The sequence below is a fragment of the Anguilla rostrata genome, chromosome 10 (assembly GCF_018555375.3).
Source record: "Anguilla rostrata isolate EN2019 chromosome 10, ASM1855537v3, whole genome shotgun sequence".
NCBI classification, from domain to species: Eukaryota; Metazoa; Chordata; class Actinopteri; order Anguilliformes; family Anguillidae; genus Anguilla; species Anguilla rostrata.
The window spans coordinates 13,858,899-13,871,775 of NC_057942.1; the positions used below are offsets into that span (position 1 = coordinate 13,858,899).

The 12,877-nt window shown below is 44.9% G+C and overlaps 1 protein-coding gene across 2 annotated transcripts in view; it reads left to right on the top strand.

Moving 5' to 3' along the window:
• Window positions 1-12,877, top strand: part of nr6a1a (nuclear receptor subfamily 6, group A, member 1a) — a 124,303-nt gene that overhangs the window by 20,771 nt on the left and 90,655 nt on the right. For both annotated transcript variants that reach the window (XM_064354303.1, XM_064354304.1), the window contains exon 2: window positions 2,538-2,585. In XM_064354303.1, the coding sequence (XP_064210373.1) occupies window positions 2,538-2,585 (48 nt within the window). The remainder of the gene's footprint in view (window positions 1-2,537; window positions 2,586-12,877) is intronic.

The window sequence follows — 12,877 nt, forward strand, 5'->3', positions numbered from 1 at the left end:
GTGAGGGATGCATTTTCCTTTGCGGGCAATCATTCGCGGTTGCATAATGCGCTCCTTCAGGTTGTTTGCCAGACTCCGGGTTCACGGACCCGGATCAGCACCGCGCCGCGTTGGTAAATGGCGTTGCGTAAGGACGGGTCAAATGTAATTACCGACCCGCGAGCCGCCGAGATGCTAGAGGTAGGCTGAGGCCTTGGGATAGCTGACTGTAGAGCGCGGGAGAATAGACGGGCAGGAAACTGACGGATGTGAAAGGAACGGCGTCGGATCTGAAGAGCCGGGGGAGAAAAGGCGCGCATGGCATCACGACCGCCGCTTCATCGCATCCTGGATTGGTTCTGCCGCTCCCGCCCCTTGTGTCCGTTACACAATCGAACCGCCGCGCCGGGACAGAGGCCTCTTCTGCACAGGAAGCCGCCTCCCGCGGTGCCTTTGAGTGACATCCCTGGAGAGTGCCAGGCTGTCCCTGCTTTCCCTGTTGATAGGCTTTCTAAAAACATTCCCACAAAGCAAGAATAATGATTTGTCAAATGCCTGCTCGTCATTTCTTTCCATTGGCTGCCCAAACATACTGCATATGTAAGCGTTCTGTCAACTGTGCTCGTTTTGACAATGGGAAAATACTGTCAACTTCTGCAAAGGAGTTAAGCCTATATGCAAGAATATGGAACACCTCCGTTGAGTTTTATTTTCTTCATTTTTATAAGGTGCAGAGAAAAAGAAGCAGGGAGGGATCTCTTAATTAAATTATTTTCTGCTAATTGTTGGGAGTGACATGGCTGATTTAAGTTCAGTACCCCATCGAATATTCAAATTGACGAGACATGTGTTCTGAAATCTTGCCTTATATTTCTCAGAAACTGAAATATCAACAAGACGGTGAAAATGATTAAGAGTGCAAAATGGCTTGGGGCCACTGGCCAGTTATTTGAGCTTGATTTCCCATAAGCTGTTAAGCTGCCAGGCCTGGCAATAAGACTCACTTGGGTTTAATTGAATTTGTGTACTTTGTTTTTATTTAAAAATAACTGTAATCCAGATCAATTACCATAAAGTGCAGAATTAGTGTAATGTGGTGAGTAGAACAACTTTTATAAAAACGCATCGCTGTGGAAAATGGTGCTAAAATGAGCACTCTGGGATAACGATTTATTTTGTATGTAGAGTTCCTAAAACTGTTCATGAAAGCAACATTTTCACGCACCATGGCACAAGTATTTGTCCTCAGCTCTTCCTTTGACAAATAAGTGCAAGTGTTTTACCTCCCAACGCAAGTGCAGTTTTTTTTGCATTCATGTTCATGCTCGGGGAACTCAAATTACACCGGTGACTGTGAAGTAAATGGAAGAACTTCTGTTTCATTTGACGTCGAGTGAAATGGCTGAATGCAGGGAGCGGTACCAGGCGGTGATCTATGGCGGCAGCTTGCCCTGCCTAATGCTACCGTTTGCACGGAGGCTAACGGTCTGTGAAGCTGACGCTACGAACCCAAGTTATCTGAGAAGTGCGCAAGTAGTCAGAAAGTTCCAGAAGGAGCCAGGAGGCAGGGGACACACAGAGCAGCTCCGGTGGGGACAAAGGGCCCGGCCAACCCCTCGGTGGGGGGTGGGGGGGGGGTGAGGGGGGGTGCAGAAAGGCAGCCAGCTGTTTTCAGATGATCTGATTCTGATGCGAGCTGATCCAGCCAGGCTCAGGCGGGGGATGATACAATCTGCAAACAACAGCAGGCTTTAGCCCTCGCGCTTCCAGCACCCCCTTCCCGCCCCCCCCCCACCGCGATACACTTACTTAACCTCTGGGGCAGCGGGGGCAGGGGTGAGGGCCGGAGAGGGATGGGGGGGCGCTGAGGGGGTGTGCGACTCGGGGATACGGCCAGGTGAGTGGCACGTGCCTGCGCGTGGCCGTCTCGGGGTGTCCGCCTGCCCCAAATCCCCGTCTACACAATGGCCTTAATCTCCGGGCCCCGCTCCTACGGCTGGCCGGAGAGAGCAGCTCCTCCCAAACTCCCCGCGTCTTATTTCTCAGTGCCTTCAGTTTTAAGGTCTTCATTTAATCAATGAAAGCGTTGGTTTGGTATCCAAGAGAAACTTATCATTCACCAAACTTCGGTTTGGCAAAGCTTTTTTCTTATGAGCCTGTTATACAACAGAAACTTTTTAATCAATCTGAAGGAAAATACTTGTTTGTCTGACAAAAATAAAATATGAAAATGTTTATTTTTATATGCATCTTGTATACATTTGAAATGAGTAAACTCGAATGCTTTTATGTTTGCAGTCTGTTATTGTGTTTTTCCTGAATTAAAAAAAATGAATCGGTCATGTAGAAAGTGTACATTCATTGTTATTTTAAATTTTGCTTTGGATTGGCCCATAGAAGCCTTGGTCTGATTTGATGTTAACAGAGAGTGTGTCCTGTGTAGCAGTACTGAATCATTTCTAACATAGCTTATAGTCTCACATAAATCTCTCATATTGCGCATCCAAAGTTTTATAAGTGATTAAAATATTCCTCTGCTCTATTTCCCTTCTCTCTAGGCTTCTATGCAGACCACTCTCTGGAGGCTGAACAGAGTGAGGGGATTGGTGAGTTAACTCATTTATTATGTGCACTTAATGCATCTTACACATTCCCACAGAAGACCCACACTCACTGAAGTAAAACACTGTGACTTAAAGTTAAAACTGAAATCATTGCAATTGTCACACATCTATATTTTACTGTAAAACTGCATGGGTGCACATGCATTGTCTTGAATCTTGCCCTTGTGAGGTTTATTGATGTATCCCCTACTGAGGTGTTGAAATAATTTTCAAATGGTCAGATTTATCTGAAAAGCCCAGAACATGTTACCATTTCTTAATTGTAAATTGTAAAGTATCAGCCAGTTTTTGTCTCAGTGGATTCAAGGTGAGTGATTGTATACCGTAATTCATACCACTTTTTCACTTTTTTATTCATAGCAGTACCCCTAAGCTTACTGGGTGTTTGTTTCTTCTTTACATCCTGTACACGTCATGATTGATACTTCCTCACCACAGTTTCAGTCTTCCACAAGTTTTTTTGCTTTGGGTACTCATTATGAATATAAGTTTTTTTTCTCCATTGCTCTCTGTGAGCTCGTCGTGGTCCTACAGAAATGGGTTTGCTTTGGACAACATTGATTCTTCTGGGGTGAAAAAAACCCTGTGCTATTGAAAAGTTGTTTTTCAGTGGCAGTCTTGCCCCTTGCCCCTCAAACAGAATGCGGTTCTGGTGAAAATAATTGGACTTTTCAGAAAACGTATTGCAGGTTGTAGGCGCTCGTAATAGGAATCGTGACTGTGCCATATTACTGGATCTTTGTTATTCGGGCGATGTACAGTTTTAGCATCTCTGCTGATTTTCATTAGGTTGGCAACATTAGCAACAAAGATTCAGCAAAGATTTTTTTTGTTGCCTTGTCTCATTCCTGACTGACTTACTCCCCCTAGTGGTGATGGCATGCTGTATTGCAGCATGCGGCTGTGAGCCACAGTATAGCAGCTCAGCGCTTGTCACTGATTGCCTGCGGTTGTGTCTGATGTGTTTAAGCTCTCATCTAGTCTGTGATATAAAGGGCAAAAGTAGATTTTTTCTCACAGTCTAGAGCAGGGGCTGCTCTAAAAATTAATCATTGAGAATTTAGCATAGACATGACTCTCTAGATAAATCAAGAAACATGAGATTTCAGCTGTCACTATGGCCTTCTAAAGATTTGGAGTGAGGAAGCTTAGAACTTAGAAAATGGTGAATAAAGTCACATGACATTTCTGCTCATCTTGTCACCTGCACCACAATCTCTTTTGGTTTATAACTGCACAAGTATACTCTTATTGACTCCATATTGAGATGTTATGTCACTTGAAAGTGATTTTGAGCTAGCTTTCTGAGCTATTAGTGATTTTATACATTCTGTCTTGTGCTTGTTGGCTATACACAATTAGTTTTGGGCTATTGTGAAGTCAGGTTTCAGAATCTTTCTCTTCTTGATACAACCAGTCCTTCTAGAATTGTAATATTAAGACTAAAGATAATATGTAGATTTATGACGTGCTTTTAATTAAGCGCCTTCTAGCGTTTTTGTACTTTCGGCCCCCTCTTTCTGTCATTTATTTTTATTTTTGGCCCAAAGTGTGAATAGTATGGACCTGATATTTTAAGTTATTTTAAGTATTGCATATTGATGAATTTGACAGTATTTTGAGAGACTTGATCAATACCCTGTCTCTTCTCTTAAAGAGAGATGGATGGAAAATGAGAGGCGAATGAGAGGCATCAATTGTAAAGCGCTTTGGATAAAAGCGCTATTTAAATGTAGTCCATTTACCTTTTTCCATTTGGAAAATGGCTGAAGTCTGGCCCATTCTGGCATGCTGTGTTTGTCATGACTTGCAAGATTTGACGAATACAGTGTATTTTTACTCCCTGCTGATCCTAGATCAGTTCCATCTGTTTTTGATGTAGTGGTTGGGGTTGGGGTGAGGATTGTTCAAGAAGGAAGTGCATTATAATTTTGCATGTGCCTGACTTTACGTCTGTTAGAACTGATTATTAACTACTGTTCAACAAAATTGTAAGGAATTAGTGATGTGATCCCACTTCAAATAAGTTAACGATATCTCAGAAATGACTACAAAATCCAAGACCAAATTTCCTGGAGGTGGTGAGGGCATTAACTTTGGTGAAACTTTGATCCGTCTTCAAATACAGGTTTGTAAAACAGATCAACTTTCAAGATTATAATCACTTTCCTTTCATTTTGGGCTGAACATAGTATATATGTAAGAGAGCTGGAAAAGACCTGTAAAATGATATGAGTCATTTCTTTATGACCTATGGTAATGGAAATATGGCACGTCAGTATGATGGAGTCATGCTAATTATCCCAAGCTTTGTTATGCCTATATCTATATTTTGGTTTCTTATGAGACCTAATCGCCCTTCCAGATCTCATTAAAATCTGTGTTGATGCAGTCCGAAAGTGTGTTGAATTGACTCACACTTGCCCTGGAACCGATCCTGGATCTGCCATTGAGGGCAGTAGCTTCAGCACTGTGCCCCCTTAATGATTCAGTTTGTGTGTGTGTGTGTGTGTGTGTGTGTGTGTGTGTGTGTGTGTGTGTGTGTGTGTGTGTGTGTGTGTGTGAGTGTGTGAGTGTGTGTGTGTGTGTGTGTGTGTGTGTGTGAGTGTGTGTGTGTGTGTGTGTGTGTGTGTAGTGACAAGAGGTTGGTGTGTGGTATGCTTCAGGATAATTTGGATATTTCTGGCAGCGCTGGGAAGGACGAATCCACAGAATATTTAAAAGGTGTATTTTTCTTAAATCTCTGTATCTGAACGCAAGCTAGTTTTTGCACCATTCATCTTGGCAGAAAGCACCAATATCATGAGAAAGCACCAATGAAAGCACTAACATTAATCTGCTAACTTTAAGGACAGTATATTACACAGATAACTGTCACATTTTTAGAAAGCCAATGCTTTGAAATAACTACATTTTCCTGTATTGCACCGTTTTCTTTGTTCTCTAATTTGACAAGAAAGAAGCCGTTTCAAACTGAGAGAAAACTCTCCTGTGGATTATTCAGATCCTTGACACACTTGTTAATCAATCAAATTAGATTAATTTTGATTGAAGAAATTATTACACGCCCCTCATAGATCCTTCCCTCTGTGCACATACATATGCATAGCCAGTGTGGTGTGGAATGGGTTTCCACTGAAAAATATCTCCATGCTACATTTGCTGATAGAGTTAAGAGAAAAATAGCTTCAGGGTTTGCCTTTTGCCAATGAGTCTGCAAATAGGCAGATCAATAAACGCATTCAATCTCGGGTAAATGTAGCCGAAAAAGTAATATTTTTGTTCTGTTTTGTTCCATAATTCAGTGGGGTAGATGGAGCTCTGGGTACACAGCCCGTCCCGTGCACACAGGCCTTTCAGATTGGGGTGCTGTGGGGGTACCGAGGGAGCCTGAGCAGGGGGTGGGGGTGCCTCACAGGCCACCTGATACGCGCGTATCAGTCCCTCTTTAACAGAATTATACCTGTTACCTGTCCACATAACTGATGGCGTTGGCCTAAACGAGAGCGGGAGGACGGCAGTATGTCACGCCTTTCAATTACGGAGCACTCCGGGCCTGAGCCCATAATCGAGTTGCGGGCGACCCCCAACTGCCGCGCGTTCTGTCAGCGGTGCTAACCGGGGGGCGGAGACGCTCCAGATGCTGCTCATTCGCTGGTTTGTTCGTGCATATGTACTGGTATACGCTAAATCCTCCTGCTGCATTGCTTAGGGTCAGTGAAGCAAAAAAAAAGGTTACCTCAGTGTTTTTAGTTTCAGTTTAGAATGTGGCTCCTTCCTCCATGTAACTGACATGGCACCATTTCCCTTGATAGCCATTTCACTGAGCGCGTGGTCACCTATGTGCCAGTAAAAAGAATGTTATTCATTTTGCATTCACTCTTGTCCTATAGTCATCTCGAGCTAAAACTGTATTTTGAAAAACTAGAGCTGTACACATAGCCCACGCCAGCCATCTTGGTAGCTTATTGAAGTGGAATAAATAGGTGTGAACTCCTTGCTTATGATTTTATCCTGCCATACGTCACCCTAACGCACTTGCTGAGGAGCTGTCAAAGGCTGACCACACCGACAGTTCCACTTGTTGTGGGCACCAATATTTCTTTAAAATTGAATACGTTTTCAATTAAATAATCAATTTAAGGAAACCCGTGTACAGCTCTATAGCCATGTGTGAACTTTTCATTTCACGCATTTCTTTAGTTTGACTTTGTGTTCAGCACGTATTAGCCTTCTATTTTTAATAGCTTGAAATTAAATTAGATTTGTTTCTCTAATCCTTTCTGTGAGAGAACCTATCTGTGAAGTTATTTAAATGCGTTTATAATGTGCGCTAAATCAGTGACATTTTTAGCAAGGCATAGCACGCAGCAGGGTGCTATACTTATACTTAAGTGCTCTTACCAAATGGAAGGTTTTGTGCAAAAGGCATCTTAATTCCACTGTGGAGCAGTAATCTGTAGTGTCGTATATACCCACCAGAGGGCTCCAAGGGCATGAGCATTTGCTTGTCCAAGATCGAAAGCTTCGGGCATGACACACAAATCATAATTTTAATGAGATTGGTTTTTTTTTATTTTTTTAAAAAGCCTATTTTCTTTATATTGATGTGTTGCCCTCAACAAATTCCATGATGAATGATTTTTGTAATAATTGTTCTACACAGCATAAACAAATTCAGTGTACGCAAGTGTGTTTTATGCTATTAGGATAGTTTCTTTCTGGATCTTTCCATTGGTGAGGTGAAGCCTGGCTCAGTGGGTGAAGCAGGGGCGGTGGGCTGAGGGTGGGGGGCTGGGGTTGGATGCCTGTGCTGTCACCCCTGTCACTTGCTTCTGGGAACCGAGGGACAGACCCAGTGAGCAGGGAAATGTGGCTGTCTCTTTGTTATGAAAACGGCCTCTGAAAACTAGGTCAGCTCAAAGGCATTTAAAATGTGCATATTTCCATTTCTGACAGTGTCCCACAGTTGAATATGTGTCTGTGTGTATGTATAATGTGTATATATATGTATATATAGTAAATAATTATATACTATATCTAATTACATACTGTCAATGTATATGTAGTAAATATAACGGTTAATGTTAATGGTGAATTTGCTGTTTTATTTGCTACCTTACTTTTTTATTTTAGTTAAATATATAATTAATGTTTATATTATCGGAATATATTATTTAAATTAATAAATATATTAGCTAGATATCTAGTGAAATGGTGTGTAAAAATAAAACAAAAAATCCAGAACTGATATTCAGAGAAAATTGAAAGCCAACAATATTTAATTAAAGAATAGTGTTTAGTGTTGTTTTGAGGGCTGCACGCATTCACAGGGGTGTTGCCTGTTCCGCATATTTTCTCCCCCTCCCCTCTCCTTGTGTCCGTGACCTCTGAACCCTGCTTGGAGCCTCGCGGGTGCGGCCTGTGTTTCCTCTCTGTGGGGCAACTGCATGGAGAAGGGAGTCCAATGTTAAGTTCCAGGTTCAGCCGAAGGTCATTTCTGCCCCCGTCTCTCCCTCCCTCTGTCTCCCTCTCCTCCTCCATTCCACCCTCTCTCTCTCTCTTACTCGCCTTCGCTGTCTCTCTCTCTTTCTCTCTCTCTCTCGTGCTCTCTCACCCCGGTGCCAGGTGGCACCAGCCAAAGGTCGGAGGTCAGACGCAGTTCAGAAGCTTATGCCCTCCCTGACCCTGCCGTGACTCCAGTTTGACCGCACTACCCGTGTGCGCACACACACACACACACACACACACACACACGCACACACACACACACACACACACACACACACACACACACACACACACACAGCGCAGAGACGCCGTTCCCATCAGGCTGTGTGCCCTGTGCTGCTGTAAACCTTTGGGAACCAGGCGTAACCGGAGGGAGGGGGTGGGGAGGGGGGGGGGCGGGGTTGTTAAACCTGCCTCGCAGAGAAAGGCCGCCATTGTTGCCCATAGTGGGAGAAATAATTTGATTTATGTGGCCGAGTCCAATTAGGCCATAAAACGAGGCCTGGTGTGGACGCGGTCGCCCTCCTCTCTCGCCTCCCTCTGTTAGGCGTTGGCAGCGCTGCGATGGGCACCCCCAGCGGGCCGAGAGGGGCAAGGGCTTGTGGGGGGGGAGAAGGGGGGGGGTTAGGGTTAGGTCGATTCGAGGGCTTCTTCCCAGCACGGCTGGAGCTTGTAAACACCGTTCTATGGGATGGGAAAGCCAAGACCCTTATTGGGTGACCTGGGTACAGGTCAAAGGGCAAATAGTTGGACCAGCAACAGCTGTTTTCATCACTTCTGAAAGTATCAGGTCTCTTTTCTTCTCTCCTGCTCTTAAAAAAAGTGAATGATTTATTTTACATTATTTATAGTATTCTGGGATGTCTTACAGGGGTGACTTTCGTAGCATGCGTTCTTTCATGTTATTAGCCTGTGCTTCTGTATAGTTCGCTGAAGTGCTTCAGGTCGAGCACTTGGCTCAAGGTTACAGGACACTGCCCCATCTGGGGTTCAAAGCCGTGACCGTGTGGTCACAAGGATGTGAGCTCGACTCCGATACTGGCGTGTCTTAGTAAAGTGTCTCTAGACGTCAGTGTCAGCCGTTTGTCCAACAGTTGTGTGCGCGCTTGTGCGTGTGTGACTGTGTATGCGTGTTTGTTTGTGCGTGTGTGTGTGTGTGTGCTTTAACGCACGTGTGTGTCCTCTCTCTGTAAATCCCAAGTTGAGCTCCCCCGTTGCTAATTCTGGAATCTTCTGTATAAACCGCAGACTGCAGAGGCACTTTGGCCAAGCGGCGCAGTTTTGAGATTCGCTGACGTCTCGAGATGTTTTCTCTCATTTGGGGGCAGGGCGGGCTTGTTTGCGCGCGTGGCTCTGAGGAGAACCCCGAGCCGGCTCTCTGCGCCACGCGGCCAGAACGGCCTTGGCAACGCCGCGTTGCGCCCTGCCAGCGCGCGCGGTCCAAGCTCGCGATCTCAGAACAGTCTGCCCATTCAGGCCCGGGTGTGCGGTCAGCCGTGGCTGTAAGTTAACTGAAGGGATTTACAGATTAGTTCTAGTTCTTTTTCTATAGCTCTGTTACCCGTCATTAAGTTTAAAGGTTTACATCATAGGCCTCTGGCTTCTCTAGTCTTGTATTTGCTGGAGAGCTCATTTATTCTTTGCGTGAGAAGAAAAAAACACTTCGGTAATAATGCAGTTCAGTAATAAAAATCAATAATACTCATAATGTTCCAGCGTATTGCATATTTTTACATGCATGGATCCATATGTATGGTGGCCCTGAAGTGAAGTAAATTATAGATATAATTTACAAAAACAACATAGTTGTGTACATGATTGTATTTTTTAGTTGGTAGGATGATTTTCTGCTATCAAAAAAGTGATTGATACAGCGGTATCAGTGCTGATGTATGATTCATTGACACATTGTGGGATCTGATTTTCGGGATTGAGGTTCTGTGGAGTTTTCTCCATTGGCTCTATTGAAAGAGCTGAAGCATGTAATTGACATGCATTGGTTTCTTGAGTCGCTGAAGTGTCTTTGGGTTTGAGGGAGAGATGCTTACGGAGGTACGGGAAGATGGCGGTTGGCTCCTGCGTCGAGTCCCGTTTCATTAACTCAACGTACGCAGTGTCTGAGCACTGTGTTGGTGTACTGCATTTCAGACCGTTGTGAGGTAATGCGCTGCACCAAGACGTAACTGCGAGAGCGGTGATTGACTCTGCTGGAGTTCGATCGCATCGAAAACAACAGCGTGGATGAGCACTTTGCAGCGCCCCCCTCAGTTTTTAAAATCTCCGGAGGAGCGCTGTGCTTCTCTGCGGGATAATGCGGAATGACCTCACTCTGCCTCATTCTGTGAAGATTTCTCCCTCAAGAGCCAAAAGAACTGCAGATAAACAAATAATCAGTGAGGCTTTTTTTTATTATTTTTTTTTTTTTTTAAAGCCTCCCACCAGAGCTTGGCCTGCAGTGATTGGAGGATTCAGGATTTCAGCTCTGCCCTTGTCCTCCCCCCCCCCCCCGACAGACAAAGGAGTCAGAGAGCGCTTTAATTCCGCGCGAGGGAGAGATTGAGGAGCGTTGTGGAGCGGGTTTAAGTACATAATGATTCCTATCCAGAGGAGTACTGTATCTGAGGCCTAAATCCCCAGAACAAAGCCGAGTGCCGCTTGAGTCTGCTCTTAATCTGCGCTGGCTGTCAGCTTCCCGCTCCATCCCCCCCAGTTTCCATGGCTACACGGGCCCCGTCAGCCAATCCCCGCAGCTGCGGCCTGCCGGCGTGACCAATGGGATTAAGGGTGAAAAGGGAGCAGTCAGCGTGCGTGGGGGGGGGGCGGGGGGACGGCGCGCTCCTGCGCTCCGCCAGCCGATTCGCCGTGCACCGCTGACCCCGTGAGACTGCCTCAATCGGAGGGGTCCGCCTCGGGGCGCGCGGGGGAATGGCGGGGCGCTGGGAAAACGTGTCGCCGCGGCGATGGGGCAGCCCAAAACAGCGGGGCCGGGGCTGATCCCGCCGTGCGCGGGGCAGGGGCGGGGTCGTCCTGCCAGACCCCTGAAGCGGCCTCTGCGTTAACGCTTAATTATGGGGTGCCTTTTTTTTTTGGAAAACTCAGACTGAGGGCTCACTTGCGTGCCACTGTCACGGCCGAGCCGGGCGGGTGGCGTAGCGTAAGTGTGACGCGCGGGTAGAGACCGCCGCGCCCGATGACAGACTCGCACTGTAGGACCCAGTCGCGCACGCACGCGCTCGCTCGCGTTAGCCTCACCGGGCTACGTGACTTCATCGCCGACTGCTGACGCCTTGTTTTCTCAAATCACGTCTTCGGTTTTATATAACCTCTGACTCAGTGCGGCTAGCCTTACGTAAAAAAGAACCAGCTGTGAAAATTTTATATGTTTTTGTCCCTTCAGTGAGCCTGGTGACTAACACAGACTTTTAATGAATTCTTTATGCGTATTTTAGGAAATAAAATTTCATGAATATAGCGTTGACTATTTAGAATTTATACATTTACTGGGAGACAAGCAAATTCCGTTACATTAACCAACATGTATGTGGAATTATGAGCCGTCATTCAAACAAATTATTGTTTTGAACCTGTTTCATTAATTTTGTTTTGATTAAATACATTTATGGTTGTCGAAATATGTTTGTACACATAAAATTAATGTAATACTTACAAGGCCTTGCTCAGTTTTTGGTAGCCAGCACAGCGGTGCATTTTCTGCCTCTGGGAAAACTGGAGTTTGTCTGTCTAGTGGTCAAAATTACAATGGCAGGTCCCAATCTCTGGTAATGTTGCTTAGTGTCCACACGGGGGCAGCAGCTACAGAGATTTCTGTGCAAACATTCCACATGGGGACTTTGGCCTCAGTGAACTAAAGAAAGGACTTGGCGGTTTCCCAGGTCTGGCTTTTGTTTTGTCCTCACATAACTGCATAAAATTTGCCAGTTTTTTTCCTACTAAAGCTATTTAAGGACTGCAGAATTTTCCTTACTTCTTTCAGGGATACATTTATCCAGCTAGTCCTCTCTTTTCACACACATCGCACATTTGTCTGTGCCATTGCCCTTTGTTCATAAATTGTAGAATGACATCACTCTGAGTGTTATGTCTCTGTCTTTTGAGTAACATCACATGCACCTTAATTTTTATAGCTGTTTTTAAATTTTTATCGGCTGTCTTCTCAAAGGGGGCTTGTATAGTAGTAAACATGACATATTTACCTTTTAAACACCATATATTTTATTACTGAAACAGTTCAGGTTTCAAGTTGAATTCCATGTCTAAATCCTGTCTGGAAATCATTCCTTTAGCCTCTTGGTTAAGCCCAATTGCTTTGCTGCTGCAGAGTGACAACATGAGGCTTGGTGTGAAACTCTCGAAGGTTCATTTATGTGCAGTACTCAATTTTTTGCTATATTTTATTTTTTATAGAATAGTAAAATGCATATGGAAGATGAGGGTTATACTAGTGCACTATACTGATGGAATATTTTGCACCTGGATATTGTTTGAAATGCGCAAGCGTAAATGGTTGATTAACTGATTGGACCAATGAAGTTATGGGATTTGGCTGGAGAAAAAAAAAACCAAAAAGCAAAAAAACGATGGAACACACAGGCCCCTGGGAGAGGCGTTTGACGGGAGAGAAGGCCTTCGGGTGTCGCGAACCTTACCCAGAGCCCCTCATTCCGTGACTGTCCCTGGGAATGTTCCAGAATGTGTGTCCCATGATGCAGCAGTCAGGCTGTTTGCATTAAGCTCTCTGTCCA